This window comes from Melanotaenia boesemani, chromosome 2 (genome assembly GCF_017639745.1).
Source record: "Melanotaenia boesemani isolate fMelBoe1 chromosome 2, fMelBoe1.pri, whole genome shotgun sequence".
Classification (NCBI taxonomy): Eukaryota; Metazoa; Chordata; class Actinopteri; order Atheriniformes; family Melanotaeniidae; genus Melanotaenia; species Melanotaenia boesemani.
The window spans coordinates 1,000,483-1,028,371 of NC_055683.1; the positions used below are offsets into that span (position 1 = coordinate 1,000,483).

Genomic DNA, 27,889 nt, shown 5'->3' on the forward strand with positions numbered 1-27,889 from the left:
GGAAGCCAGTGTAAAGATTTTAAAACTGGTGTGATGTGTTCAGATCTCTTAGTCCTGGTTAAAACTCTAGCAGCAGCGTTCTGGATGAGCTGCAGATGTTTAATGCTCTTTTTAGGAAGTCCTGTTAAAGACCATTAAAGTAATCCAGCCTACTGGAGATGAATGCATGGATGAGTTTCTCTTGGTCTTTCTGGGAAACTAAACTTTTAATTCTGTTGATGTTTCTGAGCTGGTAAAAAGCTTCTTAGTGAAGCTTTGATATGGCTGCTGAAAGTCAGATCTGAGTCTATCAACACTCCCAGGTTACGAACTTGGTCGGTGATTTTAAGAGCCCGAGTCTCCAGGTGTTTACCAATGCTGACCCTCTTCTCTTTGCTACCAAACAGAATAATCTCAGTTTTATCTTCATTTAATTGTAGAAAATTCTCCCTCATCCAGGTGTTTATTTGCTCCAGACACTGACACATTAAGTCTATTGGACTGCAGTCATCTGGTGACAGAGACACATAAAGTTGTGTATCATCTGCATAACTTTGATAATAAATGCTATAGTTCTGTAATATTTTACCCAAAGGGAGCAGATACAAGTTGAACAGAAGAGGTCCAAGGACTGACCCCTGGGGGACTCCACAAGTCATGGCCACTCGCTCGGATTCATAACTGCCGATCGTAACAAAATAACTCCGGCCTTCTAAATAAGACCTGAACCAGTTAAGGACTGCTCCAGAAAGTCCAACCCAGTTTTCCAGTCTGAAAACAGGATTCTGTGATCTACAGTGTCAAACGCAGCACTGAGATCCAACAGAACCAGGACTGATACTAGACCAAAAACCAGGACTGATACTTGACCAGAATCAGGATTGATACTTGACCAGAATCAGTATTCAACCTAATGTCATTTAACACTGTGACCAGAGCTGTTTCAGTGCTGTGATGAGGTCGGAAGCCGGACTGAACTTTATCCAGATTTCCACTTTCATTTAAAAAGTCATGAAGCTGGTGAAATACAACTTTCTCAATAATCTTGGAAATAAAAGAGGTTAGAGATGGTCTATAGTTGTTCATTATAGAGGCGTCTAGAGTCCTTTTCTTTAGGAGGCTTAATAGCAGCTGTCTTTAGTGACTTGGGAAAAATGCCTGATGCCAGTGAGCTGTTAACTATCAGTAGGAGACCACTTTCTACTGAGGTAACTGTTTTTAAAAAGTCGGATGGGATCATGTCCAGAGTGCATGTTGTTGATTTCAAATGCCAAACTGTTTCTTTTAGGACTTTTAAATTCACCATTTTAAATTGCGACATGACATCAGAATTATTTCCGGGTTTTAGACACAGACTAGTTTTCTTGTTTGACTGTGTGGAATTAATATTTTGCCTAATTGTTTTATTTTTTGGCTAAAAAAGTTGGCAAATTAGTTTTATTTCTCAGTGTAAAGGAGCTCTGGGCTTATCTGCTTAGGAGGATTAGTAAGTTTTTCAATCATAGCAAACAGAGTGCGAGAATTGTTGATGTTCCTGTTAATCATTCCAGATAAATGCAGCTCTCTGGCCTTCATAGCTCATTGTTATAGTTACGCAGGCTTTGTTTGTACAGCTCAGAGTAAATTTGAAGTTTATTTTTCCGCCATTTCCGCTCAGTCTTTCTGCATTCTCTTTTTAGGCTGGTAACCACAGTGGTGTTTCTCCATGGTGTTTTCTGTTTGCTCAAGTTGCTCTTGATTCTTATCGGTACAACAGCATCCATTACATTCATGACTTTCAGATTGAAATGATCCAGGAGTCCATCAACTGACTCTGCTCTGGTTGTTGGTAACATAGCTATGGCCTCCTCAAACTTAACACTTGTTCTTTCTTTAATGTACCTCTTCCTAACCGAGGAGCAGGTTGGTTGGACATTCTGAGTGATCAGGAAATCAAACAAAATACTAAAATGGTCAGACAAGGCCAAGTCAGTGACAGCTACAGAAGAAATATCAACACCCTGAAATAACCAGGTCCAGAATGTGACCTTGAATGTGGGTCGGTTCTTTTACATGTTGCCACAAACCAAACATCCAATATGGAAGAAAATTCCTTGACATTACCATCCGTCATGTTATCTATGTGGATGTTAAAATCCCCAGTTAAGATGAAATGGTTAAAATCAGTAGAGATAACCGACAATAATTCAGAAAATTCATCAATAAAATTTACACAGTGTCCTGGACGTCTGTAGATGATTAGAAATAGGATTTTAGGAATGCCCCTTAAAATAAAACTAAGATATTCAAAAGAAGTAAAATCAGCAAATGAAATCTCTTTACATATATACAATTTCTTTACATACATATATACATATATATTCATACATATAATTATATATATATATACATACACATAATTATATATATAAATACAGAAAATTATATATATATATGTGTATATATATATATATATATGTATATATATATATATATATATATATATATATATATATATATATATATATATATATATATATATATATATATACATATAATTATATATATATATATATATATATATATATATATAAGCATAGTCAACAGACTGGGATGCACTCTGCAGCCCCCATGGCAGTGACATTGACAGTATGACCCACTGCATCATGGATTACATTAATATCTGTATGGAAAACACTTTGCCATCCAAGTCGGTGCGGTTTTTTCCCAACAACAAACCCTGGGTAACCTCTGAGATTAAGGCCCTACTAAATGAGAAGAAAAGGGTCTTTAACTCGGGGGACAAGGAGGAGCTGCGCAGAGTTCAGAGGGAGCTCCGATATAAAATCAGGAAGGGGAAGGATTCCTACAGGAGGAAACTGGAGAAGAGGCTGGAGCAGAACAACACCAGGGACGTCTGGAGAGGACTGCAGAACATCGCAGGCCACGGAAAAGGAGTGGGGAGAGACCAAATCAGCGGGGACAAGGACTGGGCAGAATTAAATTAAATCTGAATTAAATCTGTTCTTCAACAGATTTGATTCTGCCTCACCTTCCTCTCTCACCCCCACTACCACCTCTTCACACCTCCTCTGGTCAGCCGCCCTCCTCCCCCCTCTTCTCGACCTGCCACCCTCAACATCTGACGCCCACCAGCCCACTGCCCCCCTTCCAACTAGTTCAGCACCCCCCTCTATCCCTCCTCTAACACTCTCACCACTCATCACGCCCACATCACCATTTCAGTTATCCTCCACCCCCCTCTCCATAACAAACGATCAGGTGAGAAGTCAACTTAAAAAGATCAAGGCAAGGAAGGCCCCAGGACCAGACGGCATCAGCCCCAGACTACTCAAGGACTGTGCTGAACAGGTCTGTGGTGTGGTCAGGCACGTGTTCAATCTGAGCCTGAGCCTAGAGAAAGTCCCGGCCCTGTGGAAGACCTCCTGTGTGGTCCCGGTACCGAAGATACGGTGCCCAAAGGAGCCCAACCACTTCAGGCCTGTTGCCTTGACTTCTCACCTGATGAAGACCATGGAGAGGATCATTCTGAAACAGCTAAGACCCCTGGTGGACACTCAGCTGGACCCCCTGCAGTTTGCCTACCGGCCTGGGATTGGAGTGGATGACGCAGTGATTTACTTGCTGCACAGATCACTGCAACACCTGGAGGTCAGCGGAAGTGCTGTGAGAGTCATGTTTTTCGACTTCTCCAGCGCTTTTAATACTATCCAGCCTTCACTGCTAAGAGTGAAGATGGAAAGTATGGGAGTAGACCAACACCTGACTGCATGGATTAAGGACTATCTCACCAACAGACCACAGTATGTGAGGCTGCAGCACTGTGAGTCTGACGTGGTGCTCTGCAGCACAGGTGCCCCTCAGGGTACAGTGCTCTCTCCCTTTCTCTTCACTCTCTACACTTCGGACTTCACTTACAATAACACACACTGCCACATCCAGAAGTTCTCCGATGACACAGTCGTTGTTGGCTGTGTTTCTGAGGGGGACGATCTGGAGTACAGGACAGTCATCAGGGACTTTGTCAGCTGGAGTGAGCGTAACCAGCTCCAGCTAAATACCAGCAAGACAAAGGAGATGATTGTGGACTTCCAGAGGAAAGCATCCTCTCTCACACAGGTGAACATCCAGGGATCGGACATAGAGGTGGTGGAGAACTATAAATTCCTGGGTGTTCACCTAAACAACAAACTGGACTAGTCTACAAACACCCACGCCCTCTACAAGAAAGGACAGAGTCGCCTCCACCTGCTGAGGAGACTGAGGTCCTTCGGAGTGAGTGGGCCTCTCCTTAGGACTTTTTATGACTCTGTGGTGGCCTCAGCCATATTCTATGCTGTGGTCTGCTGGAGAGGGAGCAGCACAGACAGGGACAGGAGCAGGATCAATAAACTGATCAGGAGAGCGAGCTCTGTCCTGGATTGTCCTCTGGACTCCGTAGAGGAAGTGGGGGAGAGAAGGATGTTAGCCAAACTGACATCCATTATGAGCAACACTTCTCACCCCCTACATTACACTGTGGGGTTCCTGAGCAGCTCCTTCAGCAGCAGACTGCTACACCCACGGTGTAAGAAAGAGGCTCCGCAGGTCCTTCATCCCAACTGCTGTCAGACTCTACAACAATCTGTAACACCTGAATCAGGCTTCATGTTGTAGTCTGTTTACACAGTTTACACAGTCATTTATACTGTCACCTTATTCTGTTATTGTTTTTATGTTTATTGTGTTATATTTAATTCTTAAGTTTATCTATTTATTCTTTCTTTTTTCACTTTCTCTGCTTTGCTGCTGTAATAAGTGAATTTCCCCGTCCGTGGGATCAATAAAGTTTATCTAATCTAATCTAATCTAATATATATAAATATATATATAAATATATATATACATACATACATACATACAAACATACGTGTGTGTGTGTGGTAACGTCCCTGTCATCCGCCATGTCATCTGGACTTTGTTTTGTTTCTGATGCTGGGCGGAAGTCGCATTGTCATATATGGCTTTGTGGGTGGGTCCGTTTTAATAGCGAACGTGTGATCAGGTTGGTGAGACGTTCCAAGACTTATCGTAAATATTAATACGCTCTTTTGTTGTGCTTTCGATTGAAAAATGTAACATTCAGCATGAGCACATTAATTTCATTTCCAGATGACGACAACTTTGTACATTTTGCTCTTTTAAAGACAACTTGTTAAATCTGGCAGACAGCTGCGGCTTTAGTTTTCCTCCTAAATCTACAGCATTTATTTGTCACATGGATATTCCCATCATTTATTAAAGCAGTGAAGGCATCGCACCCTGTTAAGCTAGGCGGTAGAGACGTCTTCACGCTGTATAAAGGACGGCGTTCAGACATAATTCATCCAGGGTTCGTCTCTGTTCACGGCTTCAGCATGTTGAACCCACAGAGGAGTCTGTCTGAGCTGCCGAAGATGTCCGCTGCCAGTCAGGTGGAGAGAGCCGTGCTGGTGAGTCCCTCAGCCCGGTACCAGTAGCGGAGCACCGTCGCTAGTAGGCGGGGAGAGGATGATGGACCGCGAGCTGCCCGTGCGCTCGTCCCTCTATCTACACATCTCCTTTACCCTTCTCAGATTTTAGCTGAATGAAGCTAACATGTTAGCCGCTGTTAGCATTCGCGTGCGACACAGTAGTTGGTGTAGCTGAGGGCTCGCGCCGTCACCGTAGTAACGAAGCTGGAGACACGGCGATAGATTACACGGTCCGTGTGTCGATGTGGTTTAAACCTTTAACTACATGTCCGAACATGTGAGGAGGAAGGGGCCGGGAACATGTATGGATCCAGTTTATTATCAGGAACCGTTATTTCCTCCATTTTTTAATAATTACCGCATCAATTAATCTGGACAAACAGAGCTACCCAAAATCCCTCACTTTTAACGATTCCTGTATCAGAAATCATATTTATGACGTCTCAAAAAAGATGAAAGACACACGACATCATGTCATTATTGATTATTTTCCAAATTTCAGCCTCATCCGCTTGTGTCCCAATTCAGGGTCTGCACACTTCGGAGTGTCCTCTGTAGACCACTTGGTGTCCTCCGTAGACCACTTGGTGTCCTCTGTAGGCTACAAACTGCGAAGTCCCCGTTACGTTTGTGAAATGGGACAGCCTGCCTTGCCAAGAAGAATTTCCCATAACAGCAACACAGGACGTTGAATCACTTAAACCTCATAATTTAAATTACTCATAGGACACTTCAGTGGTGGTTAAAACCGACCGGTTACACTGACCGGTAACGCCGAACGCAGTGCGGATCGGTAGGTGGATTCATCCTTCCAGCTGGGACAGGGTGCCACGAAGACATATGTAGCCGACGAAGCCGCACATCGAAGTGTGCAGACCCTGATGTGGGACACGCCTTTGTGACCCTTAAATTAGCTGCAAAGCTAATTGCAAAGCTCAGTGCAAATTTACATCCAGTATTTATTTATGTTTATTAATGGGCAGCAGGTGTCCTTCAAATAAATAAATAAATGAGTAAAATGGATTTAAAATGGATAAACCGAGCTCCATCTGTGGGAGCACCTTTTTCAGGTTTCTGTCTGATGCTAAGTCTAACTTCAACGGGAGGTTTTAAGGCCGGCACTTTATTGGCAGGCCTGTCAGTGGAGTTAACTCCTGGACCTGGACTGGGTCATCCCAGATCATCATGTCTCCACCGCCGTGCTTCACAGTTGGGTTATCATGATGCTTTTCATCACATGCAATATCTCCGTTGTGGTCTCACCTGTCTCAGGGACAGTCTCACGGATGTTCACCTGCCGGCCTGCAAACCAACCATGCTGCCATGTTCTCTTCACGACTCAAACTTTGGTCCTTGAGGGCCACCGTCCTGCAGGTTGTAGATGCTTCTCTGGTTGAGATTAGCGGGTCGCTGCAACAACAAGCTGTTTGATCCATTTCAGTTGGAACAGGAAACATCTAAAACAGGGCTACTCAATTCGGTCCTACGAGGGCCGCAGTCCAGCAGGTTTTCCATGTATTCCTGCACCAACACACCTGAGTCAAATTAATGAGTTATTGTATAGAACCTGATTGGCTGTTAGAGCCACCTAATTTGACTCAGGTGTGTTGGTGCAGGGATACATGGAAAACCTGCTGGATTGCGGCCCTCGTAGGACCGAATTGAGTAGCCCTGCTCTAAAACCTGCAGGACTGTGGGCCTTGACGACCAGACTCTGGCTTCGCTGCTCTTTAGAGAAAAGGTCTGAGTGAAGCTGCATCTGCTGGGTTTTGTTTGTTTACTGGGTTTTATTTTGTTGAGCACTGCAGGGTGTAGAGTTGAGATGAACTACCTGTAGAAGGGTGGAGTCCAGCAGAAACTCCATCCTCGCTGCTCTCAGCTGAATGTTTCACACCAAACCTCTGACACGAGCTGACGATTGATTAATGGATTGATCGTCTGGCTGCCGGTTCGTGTGAATGTCAGGATTTACTGGCATGTGTCGTCCACCCATTGAACTTATTTTAAGACTTAACTTCCTGTTTCTCGTAACCATATTTGAGACCGCACATTTACGGGGTTCGTATCAGAAGATGAGGAGGAAGCACATGTAGACCTGCAGGTGTAGGAGCGCCGTCCTAACCATGCACACACGTGTTGGACAGCTCAGCCTGGTGCATTATGGGAATGAAAACACACCGGAGAGCACGGCTGAAAGACGTGAGACTTGGCAAAGAAAAAAGCAGTTCAGGCGAGTGAGGAAGACTTCTAGCTGGAAAGCATGTCTTCATCCCGTCTGTAAGAAGACAGCCTCAGAGGGACGAGTCCTTCTAAACTGATGAAAGTCCTATCAAGTTCATTTATTGAGACGAGGGGAAAACATTTGATTAATGTAGTGTTTGTTTACACTATTTCATGCTAACGTAAATTAGCGCTAGCATTGCTAAGCATAGCAACTTCCTGTGTGTGAATGGCCTTTGCTCGTCTTCGTGATGTTTGCTGGTGCTTTGTTCTCCGTCCTCTCACAAACCGGCAACCTGGTCCAAGTCTCGGAGGGAGGGAACGCTCTCGTTTGTCTCTTTCCACTGCAGCTCTGATTTGAAACGCTGCTTATTTTGTTTTCAAGAGGACATATTTCCAAGCGGAGCCATCGAATGAATCCCGTTTAACTGAGTTGTTTTCACTTCATTTTATTATAGCTTATAAATACTAAATATTAATATAAAAATATCAATGATTAATCAAAAATCGATCATTAAAAGTCTCTCTGTGATCAGTTAAGACAAATTAATCGAATGCATGTTCCTACTCCAGGGTCTTTGAGAGCTTTTTGAAGAAACCTGTGGGCAGGAAGCAGCAAGAGGAGTTCAGCTGTCGTCCAGATCTTTGCTGTTAATGGATTAAACTGTGTCATGGTGGTTAAACTGGTTTTCATGGACCAGTATGTCTCATGAACCAACTGTTTGTCTGATATTCTGGATTCTGTCTGTGAAGAATTTGGTGAACTCATTGCAGCCTCAGTGGAATAAAGTCCTGTCCACAGCAGCGAATAAGACCCGAGTTTTATTAATAATGTTAATAATGTCAGAGAAACAGGACTTCCTGCATTCCTCTGGTGTAGATTTTAAGAGTGAAGTTTCTTTTTATGTCATAATGAACCTGTAGATGTGTTTTTCTCCATCTGCGCTCGGCTTTCTGACTCTCTCGTTTTCTATTTTTCACCAGTGTGGAATTTCTCCACTTTTTCCTTCCAGAGACAATCTTCACTTTGATATGAGCAACATACATCCATAATATTTAGCATGTTAGCATTAAAACTAGCAGCAAGCTCATTGGCTGAACCGCCTGACAGGGCAGGTGTTGAAGAGAAGACCTGGTTAAACATCCCAGTCGTGTTTTTAGTTGTACAGCGTTTTGTGATCATCTTTGTTGAGACATTTGTGTGAACAGAAACTGTACACTCAAAGAAAACACAGTAATGATCAGACAGGCCCACATCACACACAGTAACCATGGAAACATCCAAACCATTCGAAATCACCAAGTCTAGAGTGTGTCCTTTAATGTGTGTGGGCTCTGTTATATGCTGAGTCAGCCCAAAGTTCTCCAGACTGTGACTCAGATCTTTAGTCGCTTTGTCCTGAGGATTGTCTACATGGATGTTTAAATCACCAACAATAATTACACAGATTAAAGCAGCAGCTCACTAAAACCATCAGAAGGTGCTGCACAGTGTCCGGAAGCCTGTAAATATTTAGAAACATGACTCTGGAAGAGGCTTTCAGCTGAAGAGCCACAGATTCATAAGAAGTCAAACTTCCAGGAGAAAACTGCTTCCAGTGGAATGAATGAATAAATAAACCCTCCTCTCCGGTTAAGCCTGACCTCACAGAAAAAACTAAAGATGGGAGGGTTTATTCCATAAGAGCAGCTGCGTTGTTATCTTGGTTTAACCAAGTTTCTGTCCATCCATCCATCCATCCATCCATCCATTTTCTTGCGCTTATCCGGAGTCGGGTCATGGGGGTAGCTGCCTAAGCAGGGAAACCCAGACTTCCCTCTACCCGGCCACATTCACCAGCTCATCCGAAGGGATCCCGAGGCGTTCCCAGGCCAGCCGAGAGATGTAGTCTGTCCAGCGTGTCCTGGGTCTGCCCCGGGGCCTCCTTCCGGTGGGACGTGCCCGGAACACCTCACCGATCCGCCTGTCGATCTCCCACTCCATCCTTCCCTCACTTGTGAACAAGACCCCGAGATATGTAAACTCCTCCACTTGGGGCAGGACCCCATCGCAGACCCGGAGAAAGCACTCCACCCTTTTCCGGCTGAGGACCATGGTCTCGGACTTGGAGGTGCTGATTCTCATCCCAGCAGCTTCACACTCGGCTGCGAATCGCTCCAGTGAGAGCTGAAGATCACATCCCGATGAAGCCAACAGAACCACGTCATCCGCAAAGAGCAGAGACCCAATCCTGAGGCCACCGAACCGGATCCCCTCCACACCTCGGCTGCGCCTAGAAATTCTGTCCATAAAAGTTATGAACAGAATCGGTGACAGAGGACAGCCTTGGCGGAGTCCAACCCGCACTGGAAACGATTCTGATTTACTGCCGGCAATGCGGACCAAGCTCTGACACCGGTCGTACAGGGACCGGACAGCTCTTACAAGCGAGTCCGGCACTCCATACTCCCGGAGTACCCCCCACAGGAGTCCCCGGGGAACACGGTCAAATGCCTTCTCCAAATCCACAAAACGCATGTAGATTGGTTGGGCAAACTCCCATGCCCCCTCAAAGACCCCAAAGAGGGTGTAGAGCTGGTCCACTGTTCCACGACCGGGACGAAAACCACACTGCTCCTCCTCAATCCGAGGTTCGACTATCCGACGGACCCTCCCCTGCAGCACCCCTGAATAGCCCTTACCGGGGAGGCTGAGGAGTGTGATCCCCCTGTAGTTGGAGCACACCCTCCGGTCCCCCTTTTTGAAGAGGGGGACCACCACCCCAGTCTGCCAGTCCAGGGGGACTGTCCCCGATGTCCACGCGATGCTGCAGAGGCGTGTCAACCAAGACAGCCCTACAGCATCCAGAGCCTTAAGGAACTCTGGGCGGACCTCATCCACCCACGGGGCCTTGCCACCAAGGAGATTTTTAACCACCTCAGCGACCTCAGCCCCAGAGATAGGCGAGCCAGCACCAGCTACCCCAGACTCTGCTTCCTCATCAGAAGACGTGTTGGTGGAATTGAGGAGGTCTTCGAAGTATTCCCTCCACCACCTCACAACATCTCGAGTCGAGGTCAGCAGCCCCCCATCCCCACTGTACACAGTGTTGACGGAGCACTGCTTTCCCCTCCTGAGCCGCCGGATGGTGGACCAGAATCTCCTCGAAGCCGTCCGGAAGTCATTCTCCATGGCCTCTCCAAACTCCTCCCATGCCCGAGCTTTTGCCTTGGTGACCACCGAAGCCGCGCTCCGCTTAGCCCTCAGATACCCATCAGCTGCCTCTGGAGTCCCACAGGCCAAAAAGGCCCGATAGGACTCCTTCTTCAGCTTGACGGCATCCCTTACTGCCGGTGTCCACCAACGAGTTCGGGGGTTACCGCCACGACAGGCACCGACGACCTTATGGCCACAGCTGCGGCTGGCCGCCTCGACAATAGAGGCACGGAACACAGCCCATTCAGACTCAATGTCCCCCGCCTCACCCGGGACATGGTTGAAGCTCTGCCGGAGATGGGAGTTGAAACTCTTTCTGACAGGGGACTCTGCCAGACGTTCCCAGCAGACCCTCACAACACGCTTGGGCCTGCCAGGCCTGACCGGCATCCTCCCTCCACCATCTGAGCCAACTCACCACCAGGTGGTGATCAGTCGACAGCTCCACCCCTCTCTTCACCCGAGTGTCCAGGACATGCGGCCGCAAGTCCGGCGACACGACTACAAAGTCGATCATCGAACTGCGGCCTAGAGTGTCCTGGTGCCAAGTGCACATGTGGACACTCTTATGTCTGAACAAGGTGTTCGTTATGGACAATCCATGACGAGCACAGAAGTCCAACAACAAAACACCACTCGGATTCAGATTAAGGGGGCCTTTCCTCCCAATGACGCCCCTCCAGGTCTCGCTGTCATTGCCGACGTGAGCATTGAAGTCCTCCAGCAGAGCAAGGGAGTCCCCGGAAGGAGTGCTCTCCCAACACCCCCTCCAAGAACTCGCGCACCAGCTCGGGCTCCTTCCCCGCCAGAGAGGTGACATTCCACGTCCCTAGAGCTAGCTTTTGCAGCCGAGGATCAGACCACCAGGGTCCCCGCCTCTGGCAGCCGCCCAGCTCGCAATGCACCCGACCCCTGTGGCCCCTCCTGTAGGTGGTGAGCCCACGGGAGGAGAGGCCCATGTCTCCCTTTCGGGCTGAGCACGACCGGGCCCCATGGGCAAAGGCCCGGCCACCAGGCGCTCGACTCCGTGCCCCACCTCCAGGCCTGGCTCCAGAGGGGGGCCCCGGTGACCCACGTCCGGGCAAGGGAAACCTTGGTCCTTGTGTTTCATCATCATAAGGGTTGTGTTCTGTTAAAAACATAAAGTCAAGGCTGTGTTCAGAGATAAAATCATTAATTAAAATGTTTCCTGCTAATGACCGAACATTTAATAAAGCTACTTAATGGCTTTGGAATAGTTTACCATATGTCTGCGTCTGTTAACTCTACTGGAAGCTTCTAGAAAGCAGCTCTCTGTGTTCTGACTGAGCTGCTTTTCTCCTTCTCTTACCAAACAGTCCAGATATTCTGGAACCTTCTAATAAACAAGGATCCAGCTGGTCTGGAAAACCATCATACATCCAAACATGAAGCTGGCAGTGGTACAGGAGGGGCTGGGTGCCCCGCCTTTAGCCGCTGGGGTGGGGGGTTTATGGGGACAGAAACATATTGGCCTGGGAGGTAGATCTGAGTCCAGCATGGACCCGGTCCATCATCTATTAGTGAATTTCAGATGAGGGGGGGGCAACGATGAGCTGTTGGCGTTCGGTGGGATGAAGCGTCACCATCCTGGTTTTTGGTGCTGGTGCTTCTCTCCGCCGATGTCTCTGATTTTCAAGGCTGGGCAGATGCGGATCCTCTGGGTTCTGGTTGGGTTCTGGAGGCTGGGTGGGGGCGGATGCAGATCCTCTGGGTTCTGGAGGCTGGGTGGGGGCGGATGCGGATCCTCTGGGTTCTGGTTGGGTTCTGGAGGCTGGGTGGGGGCGGATGCGGATCCTCTGGGTTCTGGTTGGGTTCTGGAGGCTGGGTGGGGGTGGATGCGGATCCTCTGGGTTCTGGTTGGGTTCTGGAGGCTGGGTGGGCGTGGATTCGGATCCTCTGGGTTCTGGAGGCTGGGTGGGGGCGGATGCGGATCCTCTGGGTTCTGGTTGGGTTCTGGAGGCTGGGTGGGGGCGGATGCAGATCCTCTGGGTTCTGGAGGCTGGGTGGGGGCGGATGCGGATCCTCTGGGTTCTGGTTGGGTTCTGGAGGCTGGGTGGGGGCGGATGCGGATCCTCTGGGTTCTGGTTGGGTTCTGGAGGCTGGGTGGGGGTGGATGCGGATCCTCTGGGTTCTGGTTGGGTTCTGGAGGCTGGGTGGGCGTGGATTCGGATCCTCTGGGTTCTGGAGGCTGGGTGGGGGCGGATGCGGATCCTCTGGGTTCTGGTTGGGTTCTGGAGGCTGGGTGGGGGTGGATGCGGATCCTCTGGGTTCTGGTTGGGTTCTGGAGGCTGGGTGGGGGTGGATGCGGATCCTCTGGGTTCTGGTTGGGTCCTGGAGGCTGGGTGGGGGTGGATGCGGATCCTCTGGGTTCTGGTTGGGTTCTGGGGGCTGGGTGGGGCGGTTGCGGATCCTCTGGGTTCTGGTTGGGTTCTGGAGGCTGGGTGGGGGTGGATGCGGATCCTCTGGGTTCTGGGTGGGTCCTGGGGGCTGGGTGGGGGCGGATGCGGATCCTCTGGGTTCTGGGTGGGTTCTGGAGGCTGGGTGGGGGTGGATGCGATTCCTCTGGGTTCTAGGTGGGTTCTGGAGGCTGGGTGGGGGCGGATGCGATTCCTCTGGGTTCTGGTTGGTCTATCCTGGGGGAGAACTCCTCCTGGATCTCAGCGAGTGCAGAGGGATGATGGAGGAAGTAAAAAGTTGGAGGTTGTACTCCTGACTTGTTCACATTTAATACTTTTGCCTTAAAAAGAAGCTGCGTTACCAAAACATGTAAAAGTTGTTAATAAAAGCAGTTTGTGGATAGAAGCCAGTTATTCGGTGGCAGGAATCTACTGAATCTCTCCTCTTCTGATGGGGGACCAGGTCCACTGATGAAAACTGCTGCTTTGAGAGAGCCCGCTGGTCTAACAGTCCAGGAAAGTCCTGGTTCACAACCTCAGATTGGTGCTGGGATCTCTGATTTCTGACTGGTTTTTAGTCGTCACCTTTTTGTTTGTTGTTGTTAACCTTTCCCAGTCGGTCTCCTACCATGTGGAGGGTAGAAGAGGTGCTTCGTTCTGTAGGAAGTGGAGGCCGGTCGCCGTCCTTACTTTCACTTTTTGGCTTTGCCTGATGATCTGCCTCTTTTCTGGTTGGTGTTGTTAGTCTGTTAGATGATGTATATTGTAAAGCCTTCCCGAAGGAAGGTGGATGTTTGCTAACAGAGTAAAGTGTGAGGAAACCTTTGGTTATGACGAACAGAAAAACAATAAAATCTCTTGTATAATAAAAGTTAATGAAACACTGAAAGCCGTGAGTGTGATGTTTCGTGTTAACGAGTTCCCGGAGAGACGGCCATGAACGTCTTTTACTGTCCCAGCTCCATGTGACCCAGTCTCCACGGAGACGAGTCCGTCTTTCATCTGGAAGAAGAAATCAGGCCGAAGTTTTCCAGACTTTTCTAGATAAAAGTAAATGTTTTATCTGAGAATGGGCGGAGGGCACCCTCAGGTTTAACTCGTCTTGTGTCTGGCAGGAGGAAGAGTTCAACTGGCTGCTGAAAGAAGAGGTTCACGCTGTCCTCAAGCAGCTGCAGGATGTCCTGAAGGTCAGATGTGTCTGTTACCTCCACCCCCAGGGCTGCCCCCTGCTGGTGACCCCTAAGGCTAAAGTATCCTAACATTATAACTGCTGTAAAATAACCAAACTAAATATTTTTGCTCCATAAACCTCTTGAAAAATGTCACAGCAAGCAAGCAAACATTCATCATTTTTAGGATTTTAACCCTTTTGAAAGCCAGATTCAGTATCTGGATTACTGCCTTATTTATTCTCTGTATAATAAACATCAGTTGTTTGTATGTTTATTAGCATCAGATTCTCCTTTTCTTCATAATGAAATATCAGCGAGCATCATCTGAAGCCATGAAGACGTTGGAGTCGGAGCTTCAGGATTGGCTGAAATGCTGTTTAGCTTCTAAGAACAGTCCCAGTTTGATGCTGAGGATCAGAAACATCCGGTTTTAGGTCCCATGGGTTGACGTGGGTTCTCTGCTGTCTTCTACAGGAGGCCTCCAGACGTTTCTCCATGCCGATGCCGGGCCTGGAGAGTCAGCTGAAGCAGGAGAACTTCATCCTCGGCAGCTCCACGTAATGCTGCATCTCCTCTGCACGTTTAGTCCAGACCTCTGCTCCCCATTCTGAAAGGTTCTAGATGTTCCAGAGGACAGTGTCTCCAGCTTGTCTCCAGGCTGGTTACATAGACCCACTGTAAAATGTCCAGGAGACGGTGGGATGGTGCATGTCCCACCTACTGTGGATCCTTCTTGGTACCTTCTAGGACAGAAAGCATCTCATGAGTGTCCAGGTCTGTCTGCAGCCTGGTGGTGGATCCTGTCCCTCCTCAGGCCTCCAGGTGCAGAGCGAGTCCGTACCAGCAGCCCCGTTACAGGGTGTTAGTGGTGGTTAGTGGTGGTTAATGGTGGTTAGTGGTGGTCAGTGGTGGTTAATGGTGGTTAATGGTGGTTAGTGGTGGTCAGTGGTGGTTAATGGTGGTTAGTGGTGGTCAGTGGTGGTTAATGGTGGTTAGTGGTGGTCAGTGGTGGTTAGTGGTGTTTAATGGTGGTTAGTGGTGTTTAGTGGTGGTCAGTGGTGGTTAATGGTGGTTAGTGGTGTTTAATGGTGGTTAGTGGTGGTCAGTGGTGGTTAGTGGTGGTCAGTGGTGGTTAATAGTAGTGGTGTTTAATGGTGGTTAGTGATGTTTAGTGGTGGTCAGTGGTGGTTAATGGTGGTCAGTGGTGTTTAGTGGTGGTCAGTGGTGGTTAATGGTGGTTAGTGGTGTTTAATGGTGGTTAATGGTGGTTAGTGGTGTTTAATGGTGGTTAGTGGTGGTCAGTGGTGGTTAATAGTAGTGGTGTTTAATGGTGGTTAGTGATGTTTAGTGGTGGTCAGTGGTGGTTAATGGTGGTCAGTGGTGGTTAATGGTGGTTAGTGGTGGTTAATGGTGGTTAATGGTGGTTAGTGGTGTTTAATGGTGGTCAGTGGTGTTTAATGGTGGTCAGTGGTGGTTAGTGGTGGTTAATGGTGGTTAGTGGTGGTTAGTGGTGGTTAGTGGTGTTTAATGGTGGTTAGTGGTGGTTAGTGGTGGTTAATGGTGGTTTGTGGTGGTTAGTGGTGGTTAATGGTGGTTAATGGTGGTTAGTGGTGGTTAGTGGTGTTTAATGGTGTTTAATGGTGGTTAGTGGTGTTTAATGGTGGTTAGTGGTGTTTAATGGTGGTTAATGGTGTTTAATGGTGGTTAGTGGTGGTTAATGGTGGTTAGTGGTGTTTAATGGTGGTTAGTGGTGTTTAATGGTGGTTAATGGTGTTTAGTGGTGGTTAATGGTGGTTAGTGGTGTTTAATGGTGGTTAATGGTGGTTAGTGGTGGTAAGTGGTGTTTAATGGTGGTTAATGGTGGTTAGTGGTGGTTAATGGTGGTTAGTGGTTTGAGTAGAAACGCTGTGATTTCTCTCAGGATGTAATCTCACATCTCAGAGGAAGAAGCTCCAGTTAAAGATGGAAGGTTCCCAGAACTACTTTAGTACTCCGAACATCTCACTTTAGCATGAAGACAGGAGGACATGAAGATAGGACAAGAAGAAAGGAGGACATGAACATAGGAGGACAGCAGGACATGAGGACAAGATGATAAGAGAGGACATGAAGATAGGAGGAGATGAGGACAGGAGGACATGAGGGCAAGAAGACGGGAGGACATAAGGACAGGAGGACATGAGGACTGGAAGACATGAAGGCAGGAGGAGATGAGGACTGGAGGACAGCGGGACATGAGGGCAAGAAGATGGGAGGACATGAGGACAAGAAGACATAATTATTTTAAATCAGGATTGTTGATGATTGTTGCAGCACTTTGGAGACTTTGTCTCTTTTTAAAATGTGCTTTAGACATAAAGTGGACGGTCTCTACCAGACTTGCTGCAGCAGCTCCAGCCAGGACTCGGACGTCCTCCACCCAGCTCGTCCTCCAGGCTCAGATCAGGGTGACGGAGCTTTTTCCGTTGCTGCTCTAAAGCTGTGGATCATTTTCCATTTCAAATTAGAGCTGTCCAATCTGCTTCTGGCTGAGAGACGTAGTTTCGCGCTGTTTGCTTGAGTTTTACGTTGTAGGTGTTTATTGTTCAGTAAACATGCTGCAGAAAAAAAAACGGAACATGAATCAGACCAGCCTCGTTTTTATAAACAGAAAATCTGATCTGAGCTTTGTGACATGGTGCATTATCCTGCTGGAAGTAGCATCAGAAGATGCTCCACTGTGGTCATAAAGGGATGGACATGGTCAGCAACAATACTCAGGTAGGCTGTGCTGGTTAAACCAGGCCACGTTGGTACTAAGGGTCTCAGTTTAAACTCCAGCAAGCTGACCATGACTACAGGCTGCTATGTGATTGGCTGGTGGGATATCTGTGTTACCAGGAATGGAAGCTATCTCTCCGATCACAGACTTTTTGCTGAGGCTTCTTCTCTGGTTTGAATCAGAGCTAGAGATGATTGTGTGGGATTACTGAGAGCTTTTAGTCTCAGGTTGGTCTGTTGGTGGATTTTCTGCTCCATATTTCTTTTCCTTCACTGCTGTGTGGATTTTAGTGTCTCGCATAGAAAACGTAGTATCTGTTAGAGACGTTAGACATGAGCAGCTGTTGGTGAATTCAGCTGTGATGTGTTGTTTTGCAGCATGGACCAGGTGAAGGGGGTGCTGACTCTGCAGGGAGAGGCTCTGACTCAGGCCGTGAGTTCTTCTGGCTTCACTTCTTTTTGTCAAGACAAAACTGACTTTTAGTGAATGATCATCTTTGAATGTTCAACTTTTTTTAACAGGACATAAACCTGAAAGTTACCAAGAGCAGCCAAGTTCTTCACTTCCAGTTCAGAGAGGACAAGCAGTGGAAACTGCAGCAGGTACAAAGGTCCGCTGGTCAGACCAGTAAAATACCAGTATAATAACCAGTTCCACCAACGAGTCTCTGACCGTCTCCACATATTTATTACATGCCACAACCTCCATGACCTTTTCAGAAACTTTTAATAAAATCCATCCATGATACCTGCATGGATCATAGATCCTAATCCCACCTGTCCGTCTCCTTCCTGCAGATCCAGGATGCCAGGAACCACGTCAACCAGGCTCTGCAGCTGCTGAGCAGCCATGATGAGAGCTACCGCTTCCAGACGGGCGCTGAGGTCAATAAGGTCAGTCTCTGGACCCGGTCTCTACCAGGTCTGACCCATTGTGTACCAGGTCTGACTCTGTCTCTGCCAGGTCTGACCCGGTCTCTACCAGGTCTGACCCGGTGTCTACCAGGCCTGACCTGGTGTGTACCAGGCCTGACCCGGTCTCTACCAGGTCTGACCCGGTGTGTACCAGGCCTGACCTGGTGTGTACCAGGCCTGACCCGGTCTCTACCAGGTCTGACCCGGTGTGTACCAGGCCTGACCCGGTCTCTACCAGGTCTGACCTGGTGTGTACCAGGTCTGACCCGGTGTGTACCAGTTCTGACCTGGTGTGTACGGTGCTGAACGTTGGTGAAACACTATTAACCGTATGTTTCTGCTGCTGCAGCTCATGGATGCAGTGATGCTGCAGCTGACCCGAGCACGAAACCGCCTCACCACCCCCGCCTCCATGACACTACCAGAGCTCGCTACCAGTGGTCTGATGGTAAAGGCCAGCACCGCCACACCAGTCCACCAGTCAATAACTTTATTTATATAGCACATTTCACAACAAAACGTTTCCAAAGTGCTGCACAGAAATCAATAAACCACAATAAGTTTAATAAAATGCCATCATAAAAATAAATAACTAAAATAAAATAAACACACAGAGGACCACACGACTCTTAAACAACTCACAACACTCCACAGTGGAGGCTGAGCTGACATGGGGGGGCAGGAAAAAGCCCCACCCCCCTGTTTTAAGTCTCGTCCTAGGTACCATAAGTAAAAACTGGCCCTCAGACCTCAGCGCCCACGCCGGAGTATAACTTTAGATGAGGTCCATGATGTATGGTAAAACCTTAGAACCAAATAAAATCTTAAAATCAACCCTAAACTTAACAAAGACACCAGCGTCTGGGTCATGTGATCATGTTTTAATGGCTTCTGTTAAGAGTGGCGCAGCAGCCGGGGCAGATCTTTACTGATGCCCACATGAAGCGCTTTGCAGGAGTCAAGAACACTTAAATAAAAGTGTGCATAACCCACTCAAAAGATTAAAAGATAGAAACGCTTTCACTTTTAATAAAAGACGAAGATGATAACACGATTTTAAAACACCATTGATCGGTTTGTCTGGTTTAAGATGGCTGTCTATGGCGACGCCGAGGCTGGTGACTTACATAAAGTCATTAACAGGTCCCATCTAGAGCTGCAACTACTGACACTTCTGATGGTCGATTAGTCACCGACGATTAAAACGACTAGTCCACCAATCGGATTCTGTATCTCATGATTATTAAAAGGATCTTATTTCACTTTCAGCTTTGAAATCTTGGATGAGGTTCTGTAAGTCCAACGTTCCTCCTCTTTACATGTTCGAGCGTTGCAGACGTACTTCATGGTACACAAGGTCCGCTTTACAAACCTCGCATGTATTTAATTTATTTAATAAGTTTAATTGGAAGTTATTTCAGGCTTCTGACGTCCTCTACCACCGTTTTGCTGCCTAGTCCGCCACCATATTTTTTCCTTGGTGGACGTTATTGATAAAAGATAATAAATAAATTATTAAAGATAAAAAGAAGACGGCGATGTCTCACTCTGTAGTTTTTGTTTTTTTGCTGACAATAGTCGACGGCTAAATTCGTTGTCGGCTATTTTTACTGTCGACATCGTGGACTAATCGTTGCAGCCCTGATCAGAGCTTTACCAAACAAGATCATTTCTGTCTTTTTGTTTTTAGTTTTAAGGAATTCTTTGCTAACCAGGCAGGTGAGGCTGTTCCCAGATATTGGCATATAAATTATATAAATAAATATAAATATAAATGTGGTTGATGTCAGTGTAAAAGTGAGAGGCCATGCCAAGTTTTAAAAATTTCCCTAAGGAGATAGAGTGCCAACAAGATGGGACCTCTCCATGTCCATAAATACAGCTCTGCTGATCTGCCAGTAGAGGAAAAGGCAGCAGCAGCGTCAGACGTCGTAACTCGACCGTGGCGCACTGCAGGCACACCGAAATAGCTCAGGAGTGTGTCCAGGTACTTGTGTTGGATCTAATACCACGTGCAGAATATCTTTAGCCATGGGCTTAGCAGGACACCATACAAGCACACTGAAGTCTCCAACAACTGTCATACGTGTCAGTATGAAAGCAACAAAATCAGAGAACTCTTGTATAGTCTTACTTGTGTTTAGGCGGTCTGTAAATGATAGTGCAGAAGACCCGGCCGCCCGAGCTGCTCGACCCGGCCGCCCGAGCTGCCCGACCCGGCCGCCCGAGCTGCTCGACCCGGCCGCCCGAGCTGCTCGACCCGGCTCTCGAGCTGCTCGACCCGGCCGCCCGAGCTGCTCGAGCTGTGATTTCTCCTTTCTCCTCTGAGCCGTGACACACTCGTGTGGATCACTGTACCCCCCGTCCTGGAAAGGTGTGCTCCATGCTCAGTTTGGGGAAAAAGCTCTATATAAAATCTTGCCAGTGGTGAATATACATATATATGTGTGTGTGTGTGCATATACATGGTTTCTATGCAGAGCTGCTGTGTGTCCCTGAGTTATGTAGAAACTGCTTTCAGCTCTTCTGTAGTGGATGCTGCAGCAGCTCCACATGTTCTGTTTTCCATGTTTTTCTTCCATCTCTAGAAAATGTTCACTCCTCCCATGCCTGGAGACGTGATGGTCAACTTTTACATCAATCTGAGCAAACTGTGTCTGACTGTCTACCAGCTGCATGTCCTGCCTCCCAACACCACCAAGGTGAGGTGGCGTCCTGCAGCACCACGCCAGGCCACGCAGGGTTAAACGCACCCACCCTGAAACCTTTTCTCTCTGGTCTCTGTAGAACTTCAAGCCTGCTGGAAGCTCGGTGTTGCACAACCCCGGAGCCATGTTGTAAGTCCTGTTTTCTCTGATTGGAGCACAGTAAAACATGCTAGTCCACGCTTCCCCTGGTGTTAATGATTTACAAACACGTTTTCCTCCGTGTTATAAATGGATTTGAACCTGTCCTCTGTGAGGATCAGTATACTCCGCTACACCTGCCAGAGGTAAAAGCCACAAAATCCACCACTTTCAGGATGAACGTGAATCTCTGGAAGGATGCAGCTGATCACGGATCAATATGTTGATATTCTCTCTGAGGAAGCGAAGCAGAAAGCAGGTTTTGGTTCAGGAGACATGACACACGTGGACATGTTGGCCGGTTCGGTCCCGTCTGTTCCCCTTTACCATCCGCCGGCCCTCTGGAACCTGGTTCAGTAATCTCAGACTGCGGGTGGTCCAGGTCTGGTCTCTGTAACCTTGTCCTCCCTCCACAGTGAGCTGAACAACAACCGCTTTGAGGTGAGCCATGTCCACAAGGTGGAGTGTGTGGTTCCCTGGCTCAGTGACACGCTGGTGTTCTTCACCATCTCCCTGCAGCTCTGCCAGCAGCTCAAAGACAAGGTGGGTCTCTAACCTGAGCCTCCAGGCTGCACTGATCCCTGATTCAGCAGAAGAATCTGGAACCACACAGACTTCCAGGTTCTTTTGCAGAACACGTTCAACAGGTAGAGAACTGGCCATGTTCTCCCGTCCTGTTCATTTAATTCTGTAGATCATTCTTCTCTGGATCTGCAAACCATGATTCCAGATCCGGTTCTATGTTACCATAGAGACCTCCTCTCCCTCACATCTCGTCAGTGAACCTGGAACATGGATAGTTTCTGTCTGGATCTCGTTGGGGAGACCTGAATCTCCCCCCAGAGTTTCTATTTGCAGGTCTACTGCCCCCCTATATTTTCACATATTCACTGAGGGAATAATGAAGGTTTTCTCATTTTTATTCTAATGTTAAACTCAAGTCTTTGGTATTTAATCTGAGCTGCAGGAATCTGATTGGACGATGAGAAACATGACAGGAAGTGAGAATAAAATCTAGATTACTGAGCTGACACCCCCAGATCAGGTCCCTGTGGTGGTCTGATGATGTTTGACCCTCTCTTTCCTTTCTCCTCCACAGATCTCCGTCTTCTCCAGCTTCTGGAATTACAGACCTTTTTAACCCAGTCCAGCCTCCGCAGACCCAGTCTGACTTGTCTGACCCGGTCTAAAGGATCAGGGACCCTGTCTGACCCGGTCTGAAGGGTCAGGGATCCTGTCTGACCTGGTCTGAACTTGTCTGAAGGCTCAGAGACCCTGTCTGACCTGGTCTGATCCAGTCTGAAGGCTCAGGGACCCTGTCTGACCTGGTCTGACCCCATCTGACCTGGTCTGACCCAGTCTGAAGGCTCAGAGACCCTGTCTGACCTGGTCTGACCCCATCTGACCTGGTCTGACCCAGTCTGAAGGCTCAGGGACCCTGTCTGACCTGGTCTGACCCCATCTGACCTGGTCTGACCCAGTCTGAAGGCTCAGAGACCCTGTCTGACCCCATCTGACCTGGTCTGACCCAGTCTGAAGGCTCAGGGACCCTGTCTGACCTGGACTGACCCCATCTGACCTGGTCTGACCCAGTTTGAAGGCTCAGGGACCCTGTCTGACCTGGTCTGACCCGGTCTAAAGGGTCAGGGACCCGGTCTGACCAGGTTTGAAGGGTCAGGGACCCGGTCTGGCCTCGTCTAAAGGGCCAGGGACCCGGTCTGACCAGGTCTAATGGGTCAGAGATCCGGTCTGACCAGGTTTGAAGGGTCAGGGACCCGGTCTGGCCTGGTCTAAAGGGTCAGGGACCTGGTCTGAAGGCTCAGGGACCCTGTCTGACCCGGTCTGAAGGCTCAGGGACCCTGTCTGACCCGGTCTGAAGGGTCAGGGGCCCGGTCTGGCCTGGTCTGAAGTGTCAGTGACCTGGTCTGACCCGGTCTGAACGGTCGGGGACCCGGTCTGAAGGGTCGGGGACCTGGTCTGACCTGGTCTGGAGGGCCGGGGACCCGGTCTGAAGGGTCAGGGACCTGGTCTGACCCGGTCTGAAGGGTCAGGGACCCAGTCTGAAGGGTCAGGGACCTGGTCTGACCTGGTCTGAAGGGTCAGGGACCCGGTCTGACCTGGTCTGAACCAAGAATAATTGTTGCTTCTTCTGATGGCAGCACTGATGTAAACCTGGTTAATGGGTGGTGGGCGTGTTGGGTTAGAGCAGGGTGGGAGGATGAAGCTGAGCTAAGTCATCAAGGACCGTTTAGAAGGTGGACTCAGCCCTGATTGGTCCTTGAAGACTTTCCTGATGTGTTAATACAGCAGCCTGAGTTTTATCTGAGTTAAACTCCACGTCCGATGTCTGATGAAGAGGAGGAAGACGTGGGCCAGTTCCAGGTTATTTATTGATGCTTTCTGTCATGCATGGCTTCTTACATTCCATGTTTCTATCCAACCATAAGCTACGTGTCTGTGTTCATATTTATTGATGTCTGTGAAGAAAACCAGTCGATTTCATTCCACTGAGCGTTGCTGTAACATTAAATATGGAGCTGAACTAAATCCAATAAAACCAGTTTAAACTCCAGCTTAGTCCACGTGTCTCACTTCCTGATGCTGCCAATTATCTTCCTTCATTGGATGAGATTCATTTTGCTCTCGTGGGTGATGGTGGAGGAGATGTGGTGGAGGTGGTGGTGGAGATGTGGAGGTGGTGGAGGAGGTGGAGGAGATGTGGTGGTGGTGGTGGAGGAGATGTGGTGGAGATGTGGTGGTGGTGGAGGAGAGGTGGTGGTGGTGGAGATGTGATGGTGATGGAGGAGATGTGCTGGAGGTGGAGGAGATGTGGTGGTGGAGGAGATGTGGTGGTGGTGGAGGAGAGGTGGTGGTGGTGGAGGAGATGTGGTGGAGATATATGTATATATATGTATATATATACACACACACAGCTGAGATACATCAGTATGTTAACTAGCTGCTGGCTCTGTGTTCTACCAGACATGTTTACTTTCTAAAATATTCACAGCTTTATCATGTCCAGTGTAACATGTGAGGTTCTGTACTGTTAAACAGATGCAGGGATTTGTACTAAAGCTGCTGCACCTCTAGTTTAATTCTTTATGTAGTTAATTATGAGTAGTTTCATCTGCATGAATTAAAGCTCCGGTTTAGAGTTTGTTGGGTTGTTCATGATGAGTCAGATTTATCTCCTTTAGACTCCTGGCTGCCATGAACTGTGAACTGTCTCTTGAATGGATTTATGTTATGTTGGTGTGTGTCTTTAGTATGTTGGTTATGTTGATTTTTACCTAACACACTATCTCAGAAGCAGCATTGCACACATTTTTTTTTACTTAAGGCTGTTATCTTATGGGCTGTTGTATTTGATTTGTCTTTGGCTGTTCATGTTTTCTCCTGATACAGTTTTAAAAAAGTGTATCTGAAGTTTTTATTATAAAGTGCTTATTCTGATTATTTTGAATTTTGCACCTGGCAAATATCCTAATTTAGAAAAAACAAACTAAAACTAATAAAAACTAAACTAAAACTAATAAAAACTAAACTAAAACTAATAAAAACTAAACTAAAACTAAGCATTTTTAAAAAACGAAAACTAATAAAAACTAAACTAAAACTAATAAAAACTAAACTAAAACTAATAAAAACAAAACTAAAACTAAGCATTTTTAAAAAACGAAAACTAATAAAAACTAAACTAAAACTAATAAAAACTAAACTAAAACTAATAAAAACTAAACTAAAACTAAGCATTTTTAAAAAACGAAAACTAATAAAAACTAAAACTAATAAAAACTAAACTAAAACTAAGCATTTTAAAAAAACGAAAACTAATAAAAACTAAAAAATTTGCTTTAAAAACTAATTAAAACTAACTGAATTTGAAAATAAAAAGTCAAAACGAAATAAAAATTGGAACTAATTAAAAATCCAGAACTATTATAACCTTGGTTCTTAGTCCATGTCTCCCGTTCTTAGTCCATGTCTCCCGTTCTTAGTCCATGTCTCCGGTTCTTAGTCCATGTCTCTGGTTCTTAGTCCATGTCTCCCGTTCTTAGTCCATGTCCCCCGTTCTTAGTCCATGTCCCCCGTTCTTAGTCCATGTCCGCCGTTCTTAGTCCATGTCTCCCGTTCTTAGTCCATGTTCCCCGTTCTTAGTCCATGTCCCCCGTTCTTAGTCCATGTCCCCCGTTCTTAGTCCATGTCTGCCGTTCTTAGTCCATGTCTCCCGTTCTTAGTCCATGTCTCCCGTTCTTAGTCCATGTCCCCCGTTCTTAGTCCACGTCCCCCGTTCTTAGTCCACGTCCCCCGTTCTTAGTCCATGTCTCCCGTTCTTAGTCCATGTCCCCCGTTCTTAGTCCATGTCTCCCGTTCTTACTCCATGTCCCCCGTTCTTAGTCCATGTCTGCCGTTCTTAGTCCATGTCCCCCGTTCTTAGTCCATGTCTCCCGTTCTTAGTCCATGTCTCCCGTTCTTAGTCCATGTCCCCCGTTCTTAGTCCATGTCCCCCGTTCTTAGTCCATGTCTCCGGTTCTTAAATGGATTTACTATTTTCTTACTTTGATTATTAATTCATTTCTTTTGTCGGAAACTGAGCTGGAATATCAGGAGTCTGATTTACCTTTTTCATTCATTCATTTTAGAAACTCCATGTGTTTTAAATATTGCTTCTACTTTTTTCAAAAGCAGCACTAAAATAATTCATTTTAGTTGATCACATGATATTTAATAATCTATTCTTATGTTTTATCGACATTCTGCTTCTTTACCCCCTGTTATCCAGAGATTCTCCTTTTCTTTTATAGACAAGAAGACAATCTTTTTTATAAATAGATGCCATATTTACATCATCCCAAGTTTGTTAAATGGTAAACGCATTTACCATTTAGGTTTGTTCCATTAATTCTCTTTTTAACCACAGCGGCTCATTTCCCTGCACTGCTGGTAGAGGCGGACGTGCCGTCATCAAAGTTGATATTAAACTTTTAATAACATTAGGAAATGTATTGTCAGAGTTGTGCTGTTTGGTGTTATTCCAGTTGGTCTTGTTATCGATGGATGCAAACATAAACCAAGGAGAGGACTAACTAACCAGTTCTAGAGGGTCCACGTTAAAATCCACACACAGAAACCATTTTCTGACTTTTATCCTCATACAGGTCAATCCTTATTTCCTGAAGTGTATTAATACACAACCCTGGTTTCCAGTACTCACAGCAGGAACACACAACTCGCTCTGAGACTAACTCTTGTTCACATTCTGACATAAAGCCACTCCCCCACCTTTCAGAGCTGGCATCATGTTTAAAACTGTTTCTCAGCACAGCTGAGCATCAAACATGCTGTTAAGACGGCTGGGTGTTTATATGTTTATTAGAAATGACATGTTCACGTTCTTTCAGCTGGCTGCACAGCAAACTGAGGACGTCTAACATTTACATCTCAGATGGCAGAGTTTGAGCTGGAGTTTGGCACAGAGAGGACCAGGAGGCCCTGCATGCAGATCCCGCCGGGCCGGCTTCAGGGCTCCAAAGCCATGTTGTCTACACCAACCTTCCTCCTCCTCGGCTGTTGAGGGAACAGAAATACAACATTGAGGCATGAATATGGTCCCTGGGCTCCACCAGTCAGCAGATAATAACCAAGGAGCTGATTTTCAGGATGAGGGAGCTGCACCATGTTTCTATAGAAATGCAACTAATTTCACTCTTTAACCACAAACCAGGCAGAATGCAGTGAATTAAAATGTGGAGTCCAGAAATCCTGAACCGGTTCCTGACACAGCTGAAGGGTGGAGGAGGTGGGCTAGAAAACGGGCCAACCTGAGGTCAGTCTGAGACCCGCCACCTCCCCAGAGTCCGAACATGCTGATGTGCTTACCTTCTCATCATCGCAGCAGCAGCAGCAGCAGCGGATCAAGACCAGGAGGACCAGCAGGAGGACCATCCCTGATGAGAGGAGGAGCATCAAGCATCACACCTTCAGCAGGAAAACAAATCGAGCTTCTCTGTCTACATGACCAACCCCCCCTCACCGATAAAGATGAAGAAAATGGCAAAGGAAGCGATGTCCCAGTCAGACTGGAAGAACTGCTTGGACTGCAGTCTGGAGACCACATCGTTGAACTGGTTCTGGAAGTCCTGCTGGATGTTCCTGTTGTCCATCACCCAATCTGCTCCAACACACACCAGTACAGGGAAGCAGAGCAGTTAGGGAGCAGATCCAGGCCACTACGCTTCATCAAGTAACCCTGGTTCCTTATCATTGTTGGGAAAGACTGACAAGTTTTTATTTATAGTAGAATAAAAGCTTCTGGTAGGTAGTCTGCTCTAGATAAAAACCTATTTATCAGAACCTGTAGCTCACCTGTTAACACAGTCGCTCCGTTCAGTGAGTTTTCCTTCTTCCGGGTGCGAAGATCTACCTGACGCACCTGTGTGTCACTGGGTCCGTTCCTTTTCTGTCTGCCGGGCGGTGACCCGGGGAGAAGTGCTGACGAGCGGTGAGGAGGAGTTAACCGTTTAAATGGAGAGGAAAGCGCTGGCCGGTGGAAGGAGGCTTTACCAAAGTAAACAAAGCCATCATTGTGTACGCATTTCTTTCAGGTTGTATTCTGCAAATATAACGTGTCCATCGGAGGTCACTTTACATATCAGGACAGTATTGGTCGGACTGGAACAGAACCTCGCTGCCTGGAGCAGCTGGAAGAACCATAAAATCAGCAGAAGTTGTTTGAGAAATCAATGTGAAGTTATCTAGTGAACAGACGAAGAGCCACACATCAACACCAGGTTGGAACATTTTCTAAGTTTATCTGCAGGTCGGTTCGCTCCATCCATGCGGTTAAAAGGGTCGTTTTTTCACCGAACAAGCCGTCGGATCTGAGCGG

General features: G+C 47.2%; 2 protein-coding genes and 1 long non-coding RNA gene across 3 annotated transcripts; 1 reads left to right on the forward strand and 2 right to left on the reverse strand.

Annotated features, from left to right (window-relative positions):
• Window positions 1–5,272: 5,272 nt before the first annotated feature.
• On the forward strand, window positions 5,273–22,835 carry rogdi (rogdi atypical leucine zipper). The gene is made up of 11 exons (XM_042001550.1): window positions 5,273–5,450; window positions 14,420–14,491; window positions 14,951–15,033; window positions 17,615–17,669; window positions 17,759–17,839; window positions 18,035–18,130; window positions 18,501–18,599; window positions 20,740–20,853; window positions 20,939–20,988; window positions 21,414–21,540; window positions 22,097–22,835. The coding sequence occupies exons 1-11, from the start codon at window positions 5,376–5,378 to the stop codon at window positions 22,136–22,138; spliced, it is 894 nt and encodes a 297-aa protein (XP_041857484.1). The 5' UTR covers window positions 5,273–5,375; the 3' UTR covers window positions 22,139–22,835.
• On the reverse strand, window positions 22,160–22,925 carry LOC121650298. Its single transcript, XR_006012230.1, has 5 exons — window positions 22,835–22,925; window positions 22,752–22,803; window positions 22,516–22,617; window positions 22,323–22,383; window positions 22,160–22,240 (listed from the first exon to the last, which is right to left on the reverse strand). It is a non-coding gene; the product is annotated as an uncharacterized LOC121650298 (long non-coding RNA).
• Window positions 22,926–26,333: 3,408 nt separating this feature from the next.
• smim22 (small integral membrane protein 22) lies at window positions 26,334–27,889 on the reverse strand. Its single transcript, XM_042001708.1, has 4 exons — window positions 27,367–27,889; window positions 27,035–27,172; window positions 26,881–26,948; window positions 26,334–26,568 (listed from the first exon to the last, which is right to left on the reverse strand). Exons 2-4 carry the CDS (start codon window positions 27,162–27,164, stop codon window positions 26,521–26,523), a joined length of 246 nt encoding a protein of 81 aa, XP_041857642.1. The 5' UTR covers window positions 27,165–27,172; window positions 27,367–27,889; the 3' UTR covers window positions 26,334–26,520.